The sequence below is a fragment of the Neophocaena asiaeorientalis genome, unplaced genomic scaffold (assembly GCF_003031525.2).
Source record: "Neophocaena asiaeorientalis asiaeorientalis breed wild unplaced genomic scaffold, Neophocaena_asiaeorientalis_V1.1 scaffold82, whole genome shotgun sequence".
Classification (NCBI taxonomy): domain Eukaryota; kingdom Metazoa; phylum Chordata; class Mammalia; order Artiodactyla; family Phocoenidae; genus Neophocaena; species Neophocaena asiaeorientalis.
Genome location: NW_020173068.1, coordinates 1,749,258 through 1,772,808, shown reverse-complemented (window position 1 = coordinate 1,772,808; position 23,551 = coordinate 1,749,258). Strand labels below are relative to the sequence as shown.

Sequence of the window (23,551 nt, the reverse complement as noted above, 5' to 3'; positions counted from 1 at the left end):
TGTTTCATATAATTTGAAAAACTGTTATTAGGTACATAGATATATAGGATTATTTTATGTCCTCTTGTTTAATTGACCCCTTTATTATGAATCCATAAAATCTACTTCGATATAGTAATATAGCCATTCAAACTTTCTTTTGACTAGTATTAGCATGATAAATCTTTTCCATTGTTTTATTTTTAATCTATTTGTGTCTTTATATTTAACATGCATTTCTTTTTTTTAAACTTTTTTTATTGCAGTATAACAGAAATACATACAGTTTGGGAAAAGAAAAATTGCTCATTTGTAATTTTTGTTAAATTAATGATGTAAATACTCTCTTAATGGTTAATTTTAAGCTACCAACAGTTTGACACTTGACTCACAAATTCCTGTTTAGTAATTGGCCCTCATGAACTAGGGTGAACCAGCTTTAGCACACCACTACAACATGTATACAGAAAAATGTACAAATCATTAGTTTATAGATCATTGTATATCAGCAAAGTGAACACACCTACCACCCTGGTCAGTAAATATAATTATACCTTTCTTTCTTCCTTAAAGGTGACCACTGTACTAACTTCTAACACCATAGCTAACTTACTTTTGAGATTTATTTTATTTTATTTAAGGGTGATTTATTTTACTTAAGGGTGGCAGTGGGAATAGTCATAGATTTCTAATACAAACCAAATACAAAAATCAAACAACCATAAGAATAATGAAAATCTAAATATGAAAAAAGTTAATCTAGGAGAAAAATAAGGAGACTATCTTTTTTTTTTTTTTTTGGCCAATGGTAATGGATATGTAAGGATATTGACAACAACATTGGAATAGCAGAGGAATTGAAAATGCTATACATTGATCAATGGGAAACTAGCTAAATTAATTATATTGCATATACACAATAAAATACCATGAAGAAAGCAAACACATATATAGTCTTTGGTTGAACCATATACCATTCTAAGTGCTCTACATTACATATACTATCTCACATAATTTCCCAACAATACTACTACTATCCCATTTTACATATGAGACAAGAAGTTAAGTAACACGCCCAAGGTGACACATACATATATTTTTTTCTGTCATAATATTGACATTCAGTCCAGTAATCCTCCACTGTAACAGCTCTTTTACTTTGCAGTGAAATTTGATTTGTATATTTTTTTTGCCTCTGAGTCCTTAACATGCATTTCTTATAGTCAGCATGTCGTTCAGTTTTTCATCTGATCTGATAATCTCTGCCTTTTAATTGGTATATTTAGACCATTTACATTTAATGTGACTGTTGATATGATTAAGTTTGAGTCTATCACCTTGATATTTGCTTTCTATGGTGTTCGGTCTCTTTTTTGTTCTTTTCCTTTTTTTCTATTCTTTTAGATTATTCAGGTATTTTTTATTATTCAACTTTATCTCCTTTGTTGATTTATTAGCAAAATTCTTTATTTTGTTATTTTAATAATTGATTTAGGACTTAAAGTACACATCTTTAACTTATTGCAGTCTACCTTAAATTATACCACTTCATGCTATTGTCTTAAATTTTATTTTTATATATGTTCTATAATCTACAGTACATTGATATTATGTTTGTTTCAACAGTCAATTATTTTTAAACAGATTTAAATTATATGAAAAATATCCTATATTTACCCATGTAACTATTTCTATTGCTCTTCATTCTTTTCCATAGATTCATATTTCCATCTTGTATCATTTTTCTTACGCCTGAAGGGCATCCTTTAATATTTCTTGTAATTTTTTGAAAGATATTTTCACTGGGTATAGAATTATAGGTTGGCAGTAGTAGTAGTAGTTGTTGTTTTACGATGTTGCTCCACTGTCTTTTCTCTTGCATTCCCAATAAGAAATCTGATACCATTATTATCTTTATTCCTGTGTACATATTTCTTTTATCTTTGGCTGCTTTAAATTTTTTTTCTTTATTACTCATTTTTAGCAACTTGATTATGATGTGCTTTGTTGTAGTTTTCTTCATGTTTCTTGTGCTTGGAGTTCATTGATCTTTTTGGATCTAGGAGTCTACCATTTTATATATGCCCATTTTTTCAAGATTATTAATTGTGTTGTTCACGTCTGTATTTATTTATCTTTGTCTGCTTGACCTATTAAAAATTGAGAGGTCAGGTTATAATCTTGCACATGAACTTTCAGCTTACCTTTGTGGGTTTCATCAATTATATCCCACAAAGATAAACTGAAATTTCATGTTATTTTTATAAATGTGGACAGGTTTTAAAATCTTATAGCTTCCTTCTGGATTGAGCCTTTTATCAGCATTGATCCTTTATTTCTAATAATAGTTTTGCTTTAAAGTCTATTTTATCTGATATTATTTATTTTTGGCCATGTCCCAAGGCTTGTGGGATCTTATTCCCTGACCAGGGATTGAACCCAGGTCCCCAGCAGTGAAAGTGCCAAGTCCTAACCACTGGACTGCCAGGGAATTCCCTATCTGATATTATTTAAAGGATCTCTCAACTTTTGGTTATATTTGCCTCATATACCTTTTTCTGTCCTTTTATTTTCAACCATTATGTGTCCTTATGTTTCAGATATTTCTCTTTTCTTTTTCTTTTTCTTTTTCTTTTTTTTTTTTTTTTTTTTTGCGGTACACGGGCCTCTCACTGTTGTGGCCTGTCCCGTCGCGGAGCACAGGCTCCGGACACGCAGGCTCAGAGGCCATGGCTCATGGGCCCAGCCGCCCCGCGGCATGTGGGATCTTCCCAGACCGGGGCACGAACCCGTGTCCCCTGCATCGGCAGATGGACTCTCAACCACTGCGCCACCAGGGAAGCCCCAGATATTTCTCTTTTAACAGTATATCACTGGGTTTATTTTTTTTAATCTAGTCTATTTTTTAACTGGCAAGTTTATCCATTTACCTTATTGAGATTATTGATTTATTTCAACTCTTTTCTACCATCTTGCTTTGAGCCTTCTATTTGTTCCACTTCCATGTTTCTTTGTTTTCCTTTCTTGCTATTTAAAAAAATAAATTGAATATTTTCAATTTCAATATTTCAATAAATTGAATATTTTGATGTAGTGTATGTATTTCTTATTCAGTTTTTCCATTTACTGGTTTAGAAGTTTATTCACTTCATTTCTATGCTTTTATTTATTACCCTTGACATTTACTATATACTCCTAACAAAATTGTAATTCCTTTCCTGACTAATACTAGGATTTTTTTTTTTTTTAATAATACTAGGATTTTTGACAGTGGTGTGCTGGAGCTGGCTCATACTGGTCCATAGGAGCTAATTGTTAGCATCTCTTCTCAACTCCATATTTAATGACATCATATTGGTAGCTTGAAATCAGCCATGGGGGAAACATATATATTTATAACCATAGAAATCAACAAACATTATAAATCAGGGGTTTTCCCCCCAGAAGTTGTTGTTAAACATTTACCAGCACACCACTGATCTTAGATTGTTTTATTACCCCTGTCCCATTTATAAGCCATGTAGCACAGAAATTTAATTCTTTTAAAATTCCACACATTGTTATAATTCTTTTTGTTATAGATGAACAGTTTTTCTTTAGATTTGCCAAATTTTGTTGCTCTTCTTTTCCTTTGTGCATCTCACAACTTCCTCTGGGGTCATTTTCTCTCTTTCTGAAGTACCTCTTTTAAGAAGTTTGTACTTTAGTGATGGTCTGTGTTGGTAAACAACATGCTCACTTTTGTTTTGCTATTAATGTCTTTATATCAGTCTCTTTCTTGAAAAATGGTTTTCCTGGGAATATAATTCTAGATTGATAGTTTTTGTGTTTTTTTTTTTTTTACTTAGCAATTTGAAAATATTTCCATTGTTGCTGCAGAAAAGTACAGCACAAACTAACACAACATTCTCTATTTGATAGTTCCAATATCTAAAGTCCTTGGGGTTCTAAATCTATTGTTCATTCCTTCTGCTGACTCTCATTCATGAAGCTTGTTCCTTGGTTTGGTGCTTTTGTTTTTATTGTTGTAGTAGTGATAATTTTAGCTCATATTTTGTTGAACCAAATCGGGTCCAAAATGGGGTATGCTTTCTTCTGGAAGGATTTTTGTTTGATTCTAACAGGAACGGGGGTGCTACCAACCTGGGACCTTTCTAGGTTCCTCAGAGGATCCAGAGCCCTCCTCTGAGGTGTCTCTGTTCTCCATCCCAGTGTTTATATTGGCATTTGCTACCACTACAACCCTAATATTTGTGTTAGCTTATAGTTCATGGTTTCCACTCAGATTTCAACTTACTTGTTTTTGATTTTTAATATCCTTGGAGATTTTCCTTACCTTTTAGATAAAAGCACAGGATCTAGTTATAATGGGAAGGCACTTCAAGATATGTAGTCTGCCATAATGCTGGAAGAGGAAATCATCCATTTGGAATTTACCCTGGTGAACGGTAGGAAATATGGGTCCATCTATATATTTTTTTCTGATAGCTGCTAGTTGTCCCAGCAGCAATTACTGAATAATCCATTTTCTCCCACCAATTGTAAATATCACCCAATGCTATAGTATAAATGTAATTGCATGTATTTCTGAACTTTCCATCCTATTTTATTATACCTACTATCTATTTATTCATATGGAAATATGATGCTTTTTTACTTTTTGAAGATATATAAAATGTTTTGGTAACTGGTAGATCTAGTACTCTTTCTTCATTACTCTGTTTTCCCAACTATTCTTAATCATATTTTTCATATTAACCTTACAGTTAGATTGTCTAGGTTACCAAAGAATTACTTCCTCATGTCATTTTTTAAATTATGGTAAAAAAAACCCACATAATATAAAATTTGTCATCTTTACTATTTTTGAATGTACAATCCAGTATTATTAAGTATATTCACATCGTGGTGCAACAGATCTCCAGAACTTCTTGCAAAACAAAAACTCTATACCCATTAAACAACAACTCCCCATTTTCCCCTTCCCTAGTCCTCACAGCCACCATTCTACTTTCTGTTTCTATGAATTTGGCTACTTTATACATATATACTTATACCTCATATAAGTGGAATCATGCAGTACTAGTCTTTTTGTAACTAGCATAGTGTCCTCAAGTTTCATCCGTGTTGTAGCATGTAATAGGATGCTACATGTTATGTGTATTTCCTTCTTTTTTAAAGCTGAATAATATTCCATTTTATATATATACCACATTCATGTATTGATAGACATTCAGATGCTTCCATCTCTTGGCTACTATGAATATGAGTGTGAAAATATCTCTTTGAGACCCTGCTTTCAGTTTTTTTTGGTATATATAACCAGAAGTGGGATTGCTGAATCATATGATTGTCTTTTAAATTCTTTGAGGAACACTATACTTTTTACCATGTCAGTTGCACCATTTTATAATCCCACCATCAGTGCACAGGTTTCTAATTTCTCCACTTCCTCACCAACACTTGTTATTTTCTGTGTTTTTTTACATTTTTATAGTAGCCACCCTAATATGTGTGAGATGATGTATCATTATGGTTTTGATTTGCATTTCTCTAAGGACAAGTGATGCTGAGCATCTTTTTAGATGCTTGTTGGCCATTTATACATCATCTTTGGAGAAATGTCTGTTGAATTCCTTTGCCCATTTTTAATTGGGTTATTTGTTGTAGTGTTGTTGTTGAGTTGTAGGAGTTTTTATATATTATGGATATTAACCCCTTATCAGATATATGATTTGCAAATCTTATCTCCCATTTTGTAGGTTGCCTTTACACTCTGATTGTGTGTCATTTTTATGGAGACCGTGTTTAATTCAGATCACCCTAGGTGGAAATGAAATCTTTATTATGCTAAGTCTTGAAGGTGCTATGTAAAATGTAATTAATTTATTGTGTGAGTTGCGATAAGGAGTGTTATTCAAGTCTTCTATTTCCTTGTTGATCTTCTATCTAGTCATTCTATCCATTATTGAAAGTAGGGCATTGAAATCTGCAACTATTATTGTTGAATTATCTATTTCTTCCTTTGGTTCCATCATTTTTTGTGTCATGTATTTTGGAGCTCTATTATCAGGTGCACATATGTTTATAATTGTTATTTCTGATAGATTGACATGTTTATAATTATAAAATATCTGTCTTTGTCTTATGTAACAATTTTGTCTTAAAGTCTATTCTGTGTGATATTAATATAGCTGCTCCAGAAATTTTTGGTTAGAGCTTTCTTAACCCTTTTCCAAATCTTTTCCAACACTTTTATCATCAACTTATTTCTGTCTTTGAATCTAAACTATATCTTACATAAACAGCATATAGATAATGTTTTCTAATCCATTCTTCCAACTTTTGCCTTTTAATTGGAGTGTTTAATCCATTTATATTTAATGTAATTACTGATAAAGTAGGATTTATGTCTGCCATTTGCTATGTTTTCTATCTGTCATATATATAGTGGCTCTATTCCTCCATTACTGCTTTTTTGCTTAGTGGTTGCCCTGGGAGTTACATTCGGTGTCTTAATTTAGGACAATCTATTTCTTTTTTAATTCATTTTATTTATTCTTGGCTGCATTGGATCTTAGTTGTGGCACACAGGATCTTCGTTGAGGCATGCGGGATCTTTCACTGCAGCATGTAAGCTCTTCGTTGCAGCGTGTGGGCTTCTCTCTAGTTGTGGCGGCAGGTTTTTCTCTTCTGTAGTTGTGGTGCTCAAGCTTCAGGGCACATGGGCTCTGTAGTGGTGGTGCGTGGGCTCCAGAGCATGTGGGCTCTGTGGTTTGTGGCACACGGGCTCTCTCGTTGAGGCACATGAGCTCAGTAGTTGTGGCACGCAGGCTTAGTTGCCCTGCAGCATGTAGGATCTTAGTTCCCTGACTAGGGGTCGAACCCACGTCCCCTGCATTGTAAGGCAGATTCTTTACCACTGGACCACCATAGAAGTCCCTAAGACAATCTATTTTAGTTGAATATAAACTTAATTTCAAAATTAAGTATACAAGTATGTAAAATAATATATAATGGATTCCATATATAGCTCCAATATAGCTCCATTCCCCCTCCTCTCCTTGTCACATCCTTGTCAATCACATTATATCTTTACACATTATAAGCCCATCAACACAGTTTTATAATTACTACTTTCTGATGTTTTCTTTAATAGATTTTATTTTTAGAGTAGTTTTAGGTTTACAGAAGATGTGAGTAAAAAGTACAGTGTTCCATGTACCCCCTACCCCCCCACATGTGCAGTTGTATTTTATTTTATTTTATTTTATTTTTTTGCGGTACGTGGGCCTCTCACTGTTGTGGCCTCTCCCATTGCGGAGCACAGGCTCCAGACATGCAGGCTCAGCAGCCATGGCTCAGGGACCCAGCCGCTCCGCGGCATGTGGGATCTTCCCGGACCAGGGCACGAACCCGTGTCCCCTGCATTGGCAGGCGGACTCTCAAAGCCCACATTTGTATTTTAAATTAGGTAGGAAAACAAAATACTTACAAACAAAAATGCATTTATAATGTCTTTTATATTTACCTGAATAGTTAACTTTTACCAGTATTATTTGTTTCTTCATGGGGATTCGAATTACTGTCTTGTATCCTTTCATTTCACACTAAAGGACTCCCATTACTATTTCTTATAGGAAAGATCTGTTGGTGATGAATTTTTTCAGTCTTTGTTTATCTAGAAATGTCTTAATCTTTCATGTTTATTTAATTTTGTTTAATTTATCCTTCATGTTTGAAGGGTAGTTTTGCTGGGTATAGAATTTTTGGTTGACAGTCATTTTCTTTCAGCACTTTATATCATCCCACTGTCTTCTGACCTCCATGGTTTCTGGTAATAAGTCAGTTGTTAATCTTATTCAGGCTCCCTTGTACATGATGAGTTGCTTCTCTTCCTTACTGCTTCCCAGATTCCTTCTTTGTCTTTGTCTTTCAATAGTTTGATTATGATGTGTCTGTCTACATGTGGATCTTTTTGAGTTCATACTACTTGGAGTTCATTAAGCTTCTTGTATGTGTGGGATAAGGTTTTTCATCAAACTTGGGAAGTTTTTGGTCATTATTTCTTCATTGTTTCTGCCCCTTTTCCTTTCTTCTCTTCTGCTGAGACCCCCATTATGCATATGTTGGTATGTTTGATGGTGTCTCACAACATCATGGGCTCTGTTCAGTCTTCATTCTTTTTCCTTTCTGTTCCAGAACTGTATAATCTCAATTGACTTATCTTAAGTTCACTGAAATTTGTCTTCTGTCAACTCATTTTTCTTCTGCTGTTGAGTTCTTCTAGAAAATTTTTATTTCAATTATTTTTCTTTTCAGCTCCAGAATTTAAATTTGGTTCTTTATAATAATTTATATCTCTTTATTGATGTTCCCTATTTGGTGAGATATTATTCTCATTCTTTTCTTCAGTTCTTTAGACATGGTTTCCTTTAGTTCTTTAAACATATTTATAATAGCTGATTTAAAATCTTTGTCTAGTAAGTCTAACATGTGGACTTCCTCAGGAACAGTTCCTATTGACTGCTTTATGTCTCACATTTGGACCATACTTTCCTGTTACTTCACATGTTTCATGATTATTTGTTGAGAACTCAATATTTTAATAATATAATGTGGTAACTCTTGATATCATATCCCTCTTCCCAGTGTTTGTTGCTGTTGCTGTTTGTTTGTTTAGTGACTTTCCTGGACTGATTATATAGAGTCTATATTTTCTGTCATGTGTGGCCACAGAAGTTTCTGTTCAGTTAGGTTAGTGGTCAGCTCATGATTGGACAGGCATTTCCTTAAATGCCTTGAACCAATAAGTCTTCAACCCTTGCCAAAATGTTCTGTGTGTGTGTTGTGGCATGCCTTCAATGCCCCAGCAATTTACAACTTTGCCTTAACCTTTACTTCCTGCTTGTGCAGAGTTTCGGGGTTGGCCAGAGATGAGAGTAGGGCCTTTGGAGATCTTTCCTGGACATGTTCTCTTCCCTGCACATACACATGGCCTTTTAGATATCCAGAAATATATAAGAGCTTTTCAGAGCCCCCTATGAACATCTCATTCCCACTTTTTCCTTTAAAGTTTTTTGGCCAGACACTTGTTTGCCTCAACCAGTGTCATTGTCTCAAGCAACAGCAGTGTTCAACAATTGCTACAGGTTGTTTTCAACAAACACCCTGAGAGTAGGGTTTTTCCCACTAAGCAAGTTCTAAGTCAGGTCAAATAACAAGTCCTAAAAATAGGGCTGTCAGGAAACTGCCAGACAGATCAAATAGTGACAATTGTCTGGGAATACAACTTGTTGAGAAGTTCCAAATCGAATCTGTCCCTTTTAGTGGCCACTAGGCTGCTAGTTTTTACAATTACCATGGTTGCAAGCCTACTGAAGAGCTGGGAATAGGGCAAATTAAAACACTACAGGGAATTCCCTGGCGGTCCAGTGGTTAGAACTCCACACTTCCACTGCAGGGGGAGCAGGTTCAATCCCTCGCTGGGGAAGTAAGATTCCACAGGCTGTGCAACATGGCCAAAAAGCAAAACAAAACAAAGCAAAAACCACTGCAAAATTCTCTGTTTTTACTAAGATTCAGCCATTTTTCTTGAATAAACACCCCTTGGATTGTTATAAACCTTTTGTTAATTTTCAGAGTTCTGAAAATTTTGATTTTGACAGTTTTTGCCTATGTTCCTGTTGCTTTATGGAGGAACAGATTTTCAAAGATCCTTGCTCTGCAATTCTCAAAGTTCTATTTGGGGGCTTTGATACAGCATTTATCCTGTCATAGTAACTATGAATCAATGAGTACTTGCTGTGGGGCAGGCACTATGATAGATGCTTGGGAAAAGATAGAGAAGTTTAAGCAATGATTCCTGCCCTCTGAAAGCTTACAGAGCAGTTGAAGAGACAAAACGCAATTACATAAGCCTTTACATAATGATAAGAGGAACTAGAGAACAATATAAGGCTTTAAGACGACACTATGGAAAAGAATTTCCTGCAATGATGGAAATGTGCTTCACTGACCCATATGGTAGTCAGTAGTCACATGTACCTATTGGGCATTTGAAATGTAGCTACTGTGGCTGAGAAATTGAATTTTAAATTTTAGTTAATTTTAATTAATTCAAACTTAAATAACTACATATGGCTACCTTACTGGATGTCACAGCTCTAAGACTAAATATTTACTTGATTGGCCAGGATGACTGTGATACAGGAGTGAATGGGGAAAATGTCCTCCCATGGGAGGCCCACAGCTCTCCTCCTCTGACTCCTGCGGTTGGACAGGCACTGCGGGCTATGGATACTCCCTGGCATGTAGCTGTGTCTGGTGAACAGTGGATGTTGTACAGTGACCCTGTTGAAACAGGTCATGTCTGAGCCACTTGGCAGAGGTAAGCTGTAGTCTACCCCATTGTGGGCAAACTTAGACCCCAATGCGTAGGTCAGATACAACCTGACAAATGCAATTTGATGAGAAGGGTTGTGGGAGCTGTGAAAGAATCAGCCCTTCCTCCTAACCCAGTGGTCATTGTAACATTCATTCTTTTTCTCTGCAGCCACAAAACAAGCTCACAGTAGCATCTGTCTCCTTCTATGCTTTCCAGTAGGGTCTCTTGGCTCCCATACTAATGCTGCAAACACAGCCTTGTGTCTAGGGCCCATTCTGGCAATTCCCCTTGGGGTAACTGAGGTCCTATAACCTCCCTGCTGGGTCAGTGCTGAAGTGGGACTGAGGTTTTCCCTCTTGCCTACAGAATGAACTGCACTTCCTTCCCTACTCCAGCCTTTTCAGAGCTAGGTGCATTTGATGGAAGGAGATGCAGAAGGGGTTAATAAGAAATTCCCCCATGTACCCTGGGAGTCATGTGGACTGGATGCCAGTCACAAGGACAAGGGTCCCCAAGCCACCCTTAATTCAGAGCAAGGACTTATGGGAGGACATCTGGGCAACTGGGGTCAGAGTGGCCCCCGTGCTGAGACAGGAGTAGAGCTGTGGTTAATGCCCCCAGAGGATATTGAAAGAGAGAGGGAGTGCAGGCATGGGGACTGTAATAGGTGGAGTGGGACGTGGCTAGTGAGTGAACTGTCTGCAATTTGAATGATAAATTCTCTCTAAAGGGCTAGTCAGTGCTGGGGACTCGTGCCAACCTGGACTGTCTTGTCCTATGGCTCGGAGCAAGTTCAGCCTCAGTCTCCTCATTTGTCAAAAGAAGCTGACCTCAGATGGTAGGGATGTTGTAAAGTTAGGTAAGATGTATCGATGCGGTGCCAGCATAGTGCCTGCCACAATATTATTTCATCCCCCATCCCACCCTCACCCCAACTGATCCTCTTTGAGGGTAAGTACAACTGAGCCTAGACAGTAGCAGGGAAGTTTAGTTAAGAGCCAGAGAAGTACTTCCTGACTCTGACCACACAGATGAGCAGGAGAGGAATGTGAGCCTCTGCCAGGGGCCCTGGGAGGTCTAAGCTGGGAATGGGTCCTTCTCTAATAGGATAGGGGCAACATTCAACCTTCTGTCTATTCTCTCTGCCCTGGGTTGCTTGGCACATTGTGGAAGCTTGCCAACCCCCCACCTCTTTGTCACATGATTCACAAATAGGAAGTACCAGGGTCTCTGGCTTTGGAGCCTGGCTCACCCACCCAAGGCCAGAGGAACACATGACTTCTTCCTCCCTTCAGTCTTGGGACCCCACCTTCCCCTTTACATCCCTAAATCACTCACAAGCACACCATCCTTCTCTGTGACTTCCATCTGCCCATCCATCCCCTGTCGCCCAGCCCTCCTACTTTTTCTCAGTCCCTCCTTCTGTTCTGTTCTTCCCATGGAATCCAATATTCTGCATTCACAGAAGATTCCCCAGGCTGGGGGATGTGCAAGGGGTATATGTGTATGTCTGTGTCCACACAGGAATAAACAGGCTTCATCTCATGTGACCCACTGCTCCAGCCTGTCCCTGACACTCCACATGGGGTGCCCAGAGACCTCCCATTAACAGCCCCTTCACCCTTCTTCCCTCCCCTCAGGCCCCATTAAGGGAAAGTAGAATCACCACCACTCTTCGTGGGCAGCTGGGGGCCCCTTAGTAGTCTCTCCACCTCCTCTCCCCCTCTCCTCAGGCCCATGCCCAGCCCTGAGGTTTGGAGAGCCTAGTAAGTGCCCTATCAACATGTTAATCAAATTACTTAGGAGCTAAAATTGACGCTGTTCATTAATTATACAAGATTATGCTAATTGTGCATGCAAATGCATGCAGGGGAACAGAAGGTGTTCAGGCACATGGTGGGCCATTAGCATAGAGGATGGGGTGCGGGTGCATTGGCATGCTAATGTATGCGCCCCAGCTATTTATAGTCCCCCAGCCCATCTGCACTGCAGCCACCTCTGCCCCAAGTGGAGATCATGGTAGGGAGGCCAGGTCCAAGCCTGGCAGGGGTCTATGGCCCTAGGGGTACTCAGCCTTAGCTGTTGCCCCAAGCCAAGGCCAGGAAGTAGCATGTGCCACCGCCACTGTGGCCACCCCCACTTGGGCTTAGACTATCACACCAACCTCCTCATTCACCATCCTTTCCCTGGCCTAGGCCCTTTGGTGCCTCGCTCTCCTTGGAAGCCAAATGACTCTTCCAAATGACACAGCCAATATAAGGCACCTCCTGCTGACTCTCCATCACCCACAGGGTCCAAATCCTGCATGTTTTGGTGCCAATCCCCCAAGAGCTCTGGTCCATAGCTGCCCTCCTCAGTCTTGTCAGGCACCACTGGGCACCATGCATACCACCTACCTCTTGGCAGGACTGTTATTCCTTTTGCATGGAGGGCTCCTGCATCCTACTTCTATTCAAGGAAAAAAGCCCCGAGTCCTCCAAGACCCAAAATGCCCAAGATCACGTGCGACTTCTAGGACTTCTTCCACCTCTCCCAGCCAGAGTGGCTGCCGCAGATTGGCCAGTTATCCTGCTGTGCCCACCGTTCTATCTTCCTGGTTGTACTTTGAGTTTTTGTCTTTCTTGCTGGATTGTCATTTCCTTAAGATCTTTTTCACCTCTGGAGTCTACTGCCTGACATAAAAGGTGTTTAATACATCTTTTTTAATGGATTTGTTGAGTGAGTGAATGGTCCAGCAATCTGTATCCTTCTCTGTCCTTGAGCCGGGGACAGAGAGCAGCAGACAATGAAAACAGTGGAGAGCACAGACCCTGTCCCAGATGTTCCATTTCCTCTGAGGCTCATGAGCCCAAAGGCGAGGCCCTTTGGGGTGAAAATTAGGAGGACCCCCCTCCCCATTTCCCCACCACAGGCTGCTTTGCCAACTTTGCACTTGGAAATAAATTTCTAGTTTGACTCTGCCCTTTGCTCTCAATCTGCTTTCTTTCCCAAAGCCTTCATAGGACACTTGCTTTGAACACCTGCTCCAACCCACGTATCTCTTGCAGCTCTTCCTCTTTCTAGGTCTATATTGTCTGATAGGGTGCCTATGAGCCACATGTGACTATTTAAGTTTAAATTAATTAAAATGAAATAAAATTGAGGGAGTTCCCTGGTGGTCTAGTGGTTAGGACTCTTTGCTTCCACTGCAGAGGGCCTGGGTTCGATCCCTCCTCAAGGAAATAAGATCCCACAAGCCGTATGTCACGGAAAAAAAAAAAAAATTGAAATTTTAGTTTCTCAGTCACACTAGCCACATTTCAAGTGCTCAAAAGCCACATGTGCACAGGGAACTCTACTCAGTGCTTGTGGTGACCTAAATGGGAAGGGAATCTAAAAAAGAGTGGATATATGTATATGTATAACTGATTCACTTTGCTGTACAACAGAAACTAACACAACATTGTAAATCTACTCCAATAAAAATTAATTTTAAAAAATAAACAATTTTTAAAAATAAAATAAAATGGAAAGAAAATCCACCTGTGGCTAGTGGATATCATTTTTGGAAAAGTTCTATCAGACCGCATTTGTGATCTAGATTTCCGTTTCCCTGCTCCTGACAGGCCTGTAGCTGCAAGCATCCTTGGGCTCAGCCCAGCTCTTTCAGTTCCTAACAGCTTTCTCTTTGGAAGCGCAAACATAATTTTAGCTCTAAGTAAGTATCTCAGAGTGATGTAGGGAGGGAAAAGCTGGTGAAAGTTCTGTGCCTGATTTTTTAGGATGAGATTCCTAGAAACAGACCTGGAGATGGGGATTCTTGTGAAAGTGATTTATTGGAGGAGAGCTCTAGGGAGAAAAGAAGTGAGGGAAGCAGGAGCAGGCAGGAGAAGCAGCTTAGGAAGGAGACAGTCTCAGCTGGAGTCTAGCTTCAGCCTGATCCTTTGGGGAGTTTGAGTATGAATAGTACTAAGAGTTGGTCCTCCTTGTGATGTCGGTCTTTCTTTGGTTGTGGGCTGCTGGTGAGGAGCATATGCTTCTGGCTGAGGATAATTCTCGAGTAGTGGGGGCAGCTGTGAGCCATTTATTTATTTATTCATTTATTTAGCCACACCACGCGGCTTGCAGGATCTTGGTTCCCCCCGACCAGGGATTGAAACCGGGCCCCCCCAATGAAAGGGCAGAGTGCTAACCCCTGGACCACCAGGGAATTCCCCAGCTGTGAGCCCTTTAATAGCCAACACTCACAGGAGCTGCGAGTGGGGGAACCCAAGCAGGCACCAACCCACCATGATACCTGGGCACAGCCTTCCAAAGAGCAGCTCCATCCCACTCTGCTCTCCACCCCCTGAGAACCCAGAGTTTAACAGTGGACTCACATCCATCACCTCCACATTTTCCTTATGTATTGAGTGTCTCTTGAGTAAAGCACTCTGCGAGGGGAGCTTTCCTTGTGCAATGGTGTCACACCTGAGAAGTTATGTGCAAGTCACATGTTTGCACTTGAGTCATATTCAATCCAGCATTTGCTTCTTTGGTATGGAATATTCCATTGACAAGGAAAGTCCATTTTAATATCATCCTGAGTTGTGTTTACAGGGAGGAATAAAAAGCATTTATAGAAATGATTAGGAAGGCTAGACTAAGTTCAGGATGTGGCAAGGTAGGTGTGTGGGTGAACTGCTCTTATCTTTCACTTATATCATAGGCATCAGTCGTGATGCATAACTTCCACCTTTTACATGCTTTATTAGCTGGATGACCACTGTTCAGAGCTCTTCATCTGGTCTTTTATTTATTGAACTTTTTATTATACAGAATGTTGAACATATAGGCAGAATAGAATAATGAACCACATCTGTCCCTCACTGAATTTCAACAATGATCAACTCTTGACTCATCTTAAAGTCCTGATCTTTAATCCTGAAAATCTTCTCAGACTGAGAGCAGCTGTCACAATAGCCAAAGGCCCCAACTAGGACCTGAGTCTCTCCTTTGCACCCCTGATGAATTTGTAACCTTGAGGAAATCCCCATGAAATGGCTAATCTGGTCCCTGCACAGCCTGCCTCTCACGGCTGATTTTGAAGGAAGGCTTGCTGCACTGTCCTGCATTGGCAGCCTCGTGGCTGGGGCAGGGTTGGACTCGAAAACCCCACTTACAGGGACTTTTCCATGACTCTTGTCAGTATCAGTGGTTCATAAAGTACCGAGTTCGTATCCTGACTTTGGCATCTACTGTGACTTTGTAGCTTAGCCTTGCTGATCCTTGGTTTTCTCATCAGTAGAGTGGGAATGATTGCAGACCTACACCACACCACCTCGGGATTATGAGAGGATTAAATAAGATAATGCAAGTGGTAGGCTCAGCAGAGTTGCAGGCACTTGCTAAGTGCTCAATAGATTAGACTTGGATCACTTAAAAATTTTTTTGCATAGTTTTGCATTTTATTTGTAACTCATGCTTATATTTATGGTGGTTTCTTCTAGTAATTCTAATGGCAGCTTCTAGCACTTGACCTTTCTATGAGGCCCAGATGAGGAGTCTGTGCCCCCAGAGAACCTTAAGGCCACAATAGAGATGGCACTGGGCACAGGTCATTGCCCCAACCCAGGGGGCATCCTAAAATGCTCACCCTCAGGTCAGCCAACCCTGTGGGCTGTGGCCCATCACAGCCAGGGAAAGGGGGCTTCCCCAGGCTCTTTTCCAGCCCCTAGGTGGTGGGAGGGGAGATGCTCAAAAACACTGGCACTAGGGCTCATCCAGGTTTGGGATGTGGGGGGTGCTTCCCTGGTGAAAAGCAGGATTTTACAGGCCCTCAACAAAGTGCACATCCCTTCCTGCCTTAGGTCCCTGTAGGGTGTCCTCCTACAGCTCCCCTTCCCACTGGGTTACCTGACCCTCTCCACTTCCCAGCCTCCACATCTGTCCTCTGCAAAGACATGGCTTGAAGGATCTGCTGTTCCTCCTTCCTCTTCCCGACACCATTCTCATCCTTCCCGGACTGCTCTGGGTTCTCCTCTACCCCCCAAGGTGTAACAAAGTGTCACCCTGTGGTGCCAGCCTGTGGAGAAATTTCCTGGACTGTCCTCACGTTATTCCCACCCTGGCCTTCCAGCTTCCGGAGGTGTGGATGGTGTGTCTGTCTCCCAGCGGTGGGGAAAGAAGGGCCCAGAGCCCCCTTTCCAAGGCTGAGGATAGCCAGGCACTGTTGGGAGGAGTGAGAGGTCTGGGCACTACTTCCGGTTCTCCTAGACCAGAACGGAAATCCCCCAACTCCAGGCCATGTGCTGCAGAATTTCAAGACTAACCTTGGAAGACAGGACCCTTTGGGTGCTAGTCACCCTTTTTAAAGCATAATATTCAAAATGTTAGAAGTATGATTCTCATACAAATTATTACTGAGCGTGTGTTGAGGTTTTCTGTAACTTATTAATGAAGGAACCAGCAGGATGACAAAGCTGGTTCAAAGAAGGCTCAGAGAAACTGATATAGACAGTTGAGGAAAGAGTTGAGAAGAGAGAGAAGGAGGGAGGGAGGGAGAGAAAACAGGATATGTGAAAAATACTTGAATAAGACTCCCAAGTTAGACACAAAGCTAGTTAATGTCCATAGGACAATAAAATTGTAAGTTTTAGGGCTCATTTTTCTACCAAACAGAAGTTATTTATTTCTCCCAACAAAAATCATTTGTACCTTATCAGTTTTCTGCAAATTAGCACCTAACTTTATACAGTCTGGCCCCCATTAATAGCAAATATTAGTCAAAGATTTTTCTCCTAGAGAATCAGCTAACTCTTAGGTGGCTTTGTCCATGTAATACTCTGGAACAGCACTGTCCAATATAAATATGATGTAAGCCATTATACATTTGTCATTTAAAATTTTCTAGTAGCCACATTTTAAAAAACGAATTGAAACTGGTAAAATTAATTGTGATCATATATTTTATTTAACCTAAGATATCCAAAATATTATTTCAGCATGTAATCAACACCAAAAAATTACTAATGAGATATTTTTACATTCCTTTTTTCCTAAGTGTTTGAATTCAGTATGTATTTTACACTTACAGCAATTCAGACTAACCAAACCTCAAGTGCTCAGTGCCACTCGGGGCTGGTGGCTGCCATATTGGGTAGTGCAGCTGTAAAGCAGTGGTTCTCAAACCTCAGGGTGCATCGGAATGACCTGGAGGGCTTATGAAAACACAGATGGCTGAGTCTCACCCCAGGAGTTTCTGATTCAGTGGTCTGCAGTGGGGCCTGAGATTCTGCATTTCCAGCAAGTTCCCAGGTGATGCTGATGCTGCTGGTCTGGACACCACACTTTGAAAACCACTGTTCCAGAATGACTTTGAAAGGACTCACTGTCATCTTTTTGCCTTATTTTCGAGTTGTAGATGCTTTTGCTTAACGACCCTGAGACTGGTGGTAGGGCTGCAGGCTGTCTGCAGTGTTAGTATCGGCTTGGCCTCTGACTGGGTGGGTACTGGCTGGACACAGCCTCACCGACTACCATCTCGTGGTGGGTGAGATTTCAGCCACCCTTCTTCCACCACTGATGGCATTGACTGTGTGCAGCTCTGAGCTAGAGGCTCAGGGAGAAAGAAAAAGGAGACTGACCGTCAGTATCCCCCACAGAAGGCCCAGGTCTTGTGTGGCTGCTTTTTACTCAACACCACTCTGCAGATAATGCCAACGAGGCTCAGAAACTGCAATGTCCCAGGACAGGCCTGCATAGATGGAGGTACCGGCAGGGCCCTGAGGTTCTCAGGGAGGGGTGGTCTCCAAAGCCTAGAAGGGCCAGAAGAGGTTGGCCAGACAGGGAGTGAGAATTGGTGTGGACCCAAAGGACAGATGCAACCTGTACTGGGAAGGGAGGGGGTGGGAGACCTGCCAGGCAAGGGCTGCAGGAGGGGATGAAAAGGGGGACTCCCCAGGGGGAGCCAGGATCCTGCAGGAAACAGCAGCCTGAGGCTTTGGGAGGCTGAAATGAAGACAGGATCGGAAGGGACCTCAGCAAGCATCAATTGCTACTCTCCTGGTTCATGAATAAGGAAGGATCTCAGAGATGTGAAAGGATTTACCCCAGGCCACACAGTGAGGCAGTGCCTGGAAAGCCCTCATCTCCAGCCACATCCCAGGGTTCTGCAGGTTTGGGAGTGGGGTTGGGTACAGAGGGCACGTGTGTGGTGTCTACACGAGTGTGCACTTTTTTGGGGTCACATGAGGTGTCTTCACCTCCAAATGCTCTGCAGGGGTGTATAGAAGGTCTACACTACATGAAAGTATTCTTTGGGTGGTGTCCACTATGGATGAAAATGCGTGCCGATGTAATGTCTCTATGGAAAGGGAACTAAAAACGGTTCCCAGAAGGGTGCCCATTGTGTGGGGGAATATGACAGGGGCTGAGGGGGTCACAGGCAGAGTGCAAGGGGAGATGCATCTCCAGGAAAGTGACTGCTGCCAGCTCCCAATGAGGGACGGCCCCCTTGGGAAACCTCTGTCCAGGAGTGGTGCCCACCCCTCCCAGAACTTGGGGACCTCCTCTTTGGGGACTAAGCTTTCAGAGCTTGTAATAAATCTGATTTCATGTTCGTAGAGCTTGGAGGCAACTCTGATGAGTTAAATGGATATACATATCTGGAGTTCAAGACCAGGGGGCTGATAAACAGGCAGCTGCTGGAGGAGCTCATAGAGCGGCCCAGGAAGCTGTGCCATGTGCCAGGACCCCCACAGACTTTAGCCCAGCACACTACAGCTTTGTAAAGGGCATCTTCCCGGATACTCACAGAGTCCTGTAGGGGTGAAGGCAGATTACTGATAGTATCCTGAGTTTATGAAGAGTACAAATCCAGAGTATTATCCATGGTTACCTCACGGCGGGGCGGCGGGGCCAAGGCCTCACCATCCGCATCAACTGCCCGGAAGGACTGGAGGATCAAGTTCTCATGTGTTTGTCTAAAAAGCAGTCACATCGCTGCATATACTGTGCTTTTTTCTAATTACCGTATGTGAAAAAGAAGGTATTCACCGTGTATCTGTACGGTGTGTCTGACAGGTATACCATGTGTATGTGATGGCTACATGCTCTGTGTGGTTAGGTTTTTGCTATGTGTATAAGGGATATAGAATGTGTATGAGGGAGATCTGTTTGCGGGGGATGTGCCGGGGCAGGGAGTCTATTGTGTGTGAGAGGGATTTGTTGTAGGGGGGACCTCTACATACAGTACATTGTACTTTACCGTAATGACGGTACAATATTTGCAATGACTATATTCTGGGTAATCATATACAACATAAAAATGGTGCACTAATGCATATACGCATATTCTTTCTGTGCCTATACTATGTAGGATGGGCACACACTGTGCATGATGGTATAGATTCTGTGTGATTAGCATACCACATGTGTGTGATGAGTCCAACCTGATGTGGAGCATATATTGTGTATGCCTCTGTGAAGGTATACCCTGAGTGTGGTGGGTCTACATTATGTGTGATGGCTGTACCTTGTGAGTAGTAGTATATTAGGCATATACAGTGTGGATATAATGGTTATACTGTTGTAAGAAAACATCTTGTGGCTGATAGGTGTACTCTGGGGGAAGGATACACTATGTGATATGGATGCCCTCTGTGTGTGATGGGCATATACTATGACAAACGTACATGGTGTGGGTTAAGTTTACAGGTAAGTGGAAGTACCTGCTACGTATGGTGTGTATAATAATTCATGAGTCCTAGGTATATGTAGTATATATAATGGATGTGTTCTCTAGGATGAATATACTGTGTATAGATGTGATGAGTATATACTTTGTGAGATAATTAAGCACTGTGTGATCTGTACACTGTGGAGGTGGGGGATTTTCTGTGTAGGGAAGTTGTCGTTGGGACAGGTCTACTGAATGTGTCACATGTACCCTGTGTGTGTGCAGCTTAGGATGGGCATGTGGGGTATGTGCCTCGTGTGAGCAGGCAGAGGGGAAGTTACCCTGCTGGGAGAGGGCGTGGCAGGAAGCAGTTGGATCTTCATCTGTTTCTAGAACCCCCAGACCCTTGAGCCCACCGACCACACTGTTTCAGGTTCTTCCTCAAGTTCTTCCTCAAATGCAACCAGAACTGCCTAAAGAATGCGGGGAATCCCCGAGACATGCGCCGCTTCCAGGTGGGTCTGAGGAGAGAGTTCTCCCCTGCAAACCTGCCCTATCCTGATGGGGCGGCCGGGGCGGTGTGGCCCTGCCACCCTGAGAAAGGCCCCAGGGACAGACCCCTGCACAGACTAGTGCTTTGGAGCCTGGTGCTTGCTGGGGGTGGGGCAGCTCTGTCTCAACTTAAGCTGGCTGCCAAGGGAGGCTTCATTAGAGTCCCACTTAAGGAGATGCTAATTGTGACATTTTTACATGATTAACAACCCAGCTAATTTGCATAGCGTGAAGCAGAGAGCAGCTGCCCTTAGCACATCCCCAACCTGCACACCCCACCCAGTGAAGGGTAGCGGGGAGAAGGAGGTAGCCCCAATTTCCTCCCAAGAGCGGGGGCTCCTGCTGATGGGCTCTCAGGCCAATGCTCCCCCTCCATCAAAACACTCACTCCCACTTGCCTAAGACCCATTCCTGCCTTGGAGCGCTAGGGATACAGCCTGTGGTATATGTGGGTGCAAAAACAGTAGCCACTCTGCCCAAGGAGTCAGAGATTTTTCTTCAGGGCTTTTGATTTTTCTGGCTCCTGGAGGTCAGTTCCCCTGGGCAGCCAGAGACTGTGCATCTGAGGGTGTCACCTAACCCGGCTGGTCCCCCTTCCACCAGCTCAGCTCCAGAGGGGCTGAAGCTCTTCCCCATGCCGGTGACCCTGAACTCCAGTATCCAGCCACCGGCCTCAAGTTGCCAGTGCCCCGCAGCAGTCCCTTACTGGAAGCCCCAGCCAGGCTGGCCTTGGCTCTCCCCACAGGTGGTGGTGTCCACGACGGTGAGCGTGGATGGACACGTGCTGGCCGTGTCCGACAACATGTTTGTGCACAACAACTCCAAGCATGGCCGCAGGGCGCGCCGCCTGGACCCCTCCGAAGGTCAGGACCCCCAGGCCAGCCCCGCTGCCGCGGGCCCAGCCAGCCCCAGTCCCCACCTTGGCATGGGCCCCTGACCTGGCTCCTCTCCTGCCTCCCAGCTGCCACCCCCTGCATCAAGGCCATCAGTCCTGGGGAGGGCTGGACCACGGGCGGCGCCACCGTCATTGTCATCGGCGACAACTTCTTCGACGGGTTGCAGGTCGTGTTTGGGAACGTGCTCGTGTGGAGTGAGGTGGGCCGCTCCCGCCGGTCTCCCTCCCGGCCTGGGGCTGGACCCTGCCCTCGCCGGGTCAGAACCCGCAGGCCTCCCCTCTCCCCTCGCAGCTCATCACGCCCCACGCCATACGGGTGCAGACGCCCCCACGGCACATCCCTGGGGTGGTGGAGGTGACCCTGTCCTACAAGTCCAAGCAATTTTGCAAGGGAGCCCCCGGCCGCTTTGTCTACACAGGTAAGGAGTCAGGGGGGTGAAGGGAGGCCCAGGGTTGTGGGATGGAGCCCCACGCCGCACACACCAGCCCTGGTGTAGGAGTCAGCGAATAGCCAGGCCCCCTAAGCCCCTGCTGGCACTCACCCCACATCCCAGGACACCTCCTCTCCGGACCTTCTTTCCCTGTGCTTCTGTTTCCTTCCCTGGCCTCCACGTCCTCAGACGCCCTGCCCGGACATTCTCTCTGCCTCCAGCATTCTCCAGAGCAACTCCCCCCACCCCCTTCACCTTCTGCACTCCCCAGTGTCTAGAACATCTCCACAGGGAGATTTATTTCAAAGATGCCCCCTAATAGCTTGCTGCTCCCCAAATCTTCCCGGTTCTCTTGGTTCCCCCAAGCCACCGCAGGCTTCACGTTGCATGCACACGAACACACACACACACACCCCTTGCATGAAGCCAGGGCGAGAAGTTAACACAAGACAGGAGTGTAAGCTACTCCTGAAGATGTGGCTTCATCCCCCTTCCCAGGTCTATCTGACCACTGGCCCGTATCCTCTCCACCTCCACCATCTGGCACTTTTCCCCATTCCCCCACCCCACCTAACAGACATTCACCAAGCCCTTCAAGGGGCACTGGACACTCAGTAGTGACCCTACTTACTGTCGGGGAGCTCCAGTATAAGAGTGAGGGGGGAACACAGGGAACACAGCATGGGGTGGGTAGAGTTACACAATAGAGGAGCTAGTGGTTGTCAGAGAAAACCTCCAGGCACGAGTGTGGACTAAACTGCTAAGCTGGAACCAGAGGGGTGAATAAGGAGGTAGAGATGAGGAGGAAAAGGCATCCCCGGAGAAGGAATGGCAAGTACGAAGACCGGTGAAGGAGTGCCTTACGTTTTAGGGGAAACTAAAGGAAATTCACTAAATCTAGAGTTGGAGTGGAGAAGGTAGGTAGGCCTTTGAGGCTGGTAAGATAGGTCGGGGCCAGGCTACAGGAGGAGGTGAGGAGGAGGAGGAGGGCTTCGGGAGCCAGGTTAGGAGGCTGCAGCGTCCTCCCCAGAGCCCTGGGTGTGGGGCAGCCCACTCCTGGGACACAGGCATACCCCTAACGGTCAGGTGCCGCTGAGAGGCCACCAGAGCTGTGATACATGAAGACTGTTGGGTATTTTTTTTTCTTTTTTTATAATAAATAATTCACTCCTGATAAGACCAAATGCAGACAAAACTTTCCAGTCCTGCCCCTAGGAATACTGAAGCTAATATATATACAGTTGCCTTTTTTCTAATCACAAATGGGATCGTATAGTGCATGTGTGTTAATGCCAAGCAGCTGGCTCAGTAAAGATTTGTTGGATGAATGAGCAAGAAAGGAACTGAGGAAACTTCCCGAGCCTCGCTGACCCGAGTGCCCGGAGTTTTCCGAGAGGCTTGGGCTGGCCTTGGAAGAGGTCTGCAGCAAGGCTCCCGGACTGGTTGCTGGCGGGCTTGGCCCTGCCCTGGCGCCGTGCCGGGAGGGCGTCCTCCAAACACCGCCCCTCTCCCCAGCCCTGAATGAGCCCACCATTGACTACGGATTCCAGAGGCTACAGAAAGTCATTCCCAGACACCCCGGAGACCCCGAGAGGCTGCCCAAGGTACTCAGAGGAGCGGGGCGGGGAGAAGGGTGTCCGGTGGCCGAGGGGAGAAGAGGCGGCTCCCGG

General features: G+C 43.5%; 1 protein-coding gene across 1 annotated transcript in view; it reads left to right on the top strand.

Moving 5' to 3' along the window:
- The window catches only part of EBF4 (EBF transcription factor 4), a 53,867-nt gene that overhangs the window by 24,338 nt on the left and 5,978 nt on the right, over positions 1 to 23,551 (top strand). The window contains 5 exon segments of the mRNA XM_024743070.1: positions 20,437 to 20,518; positions 21,301 to 21,418; positions 21,517 to 21,650; positions 21,743 to 21,869; positions 23,397 to 23,485. Of these exon segments, the coding sequence (XP_024598838.1) occupies positions 20,437 to 20,518; positions 21,301 to 21,418; positions 21,517 to 21,650; positions 21,743 to 21,869; positions 23,397 to 23,485 (550 nt within the window).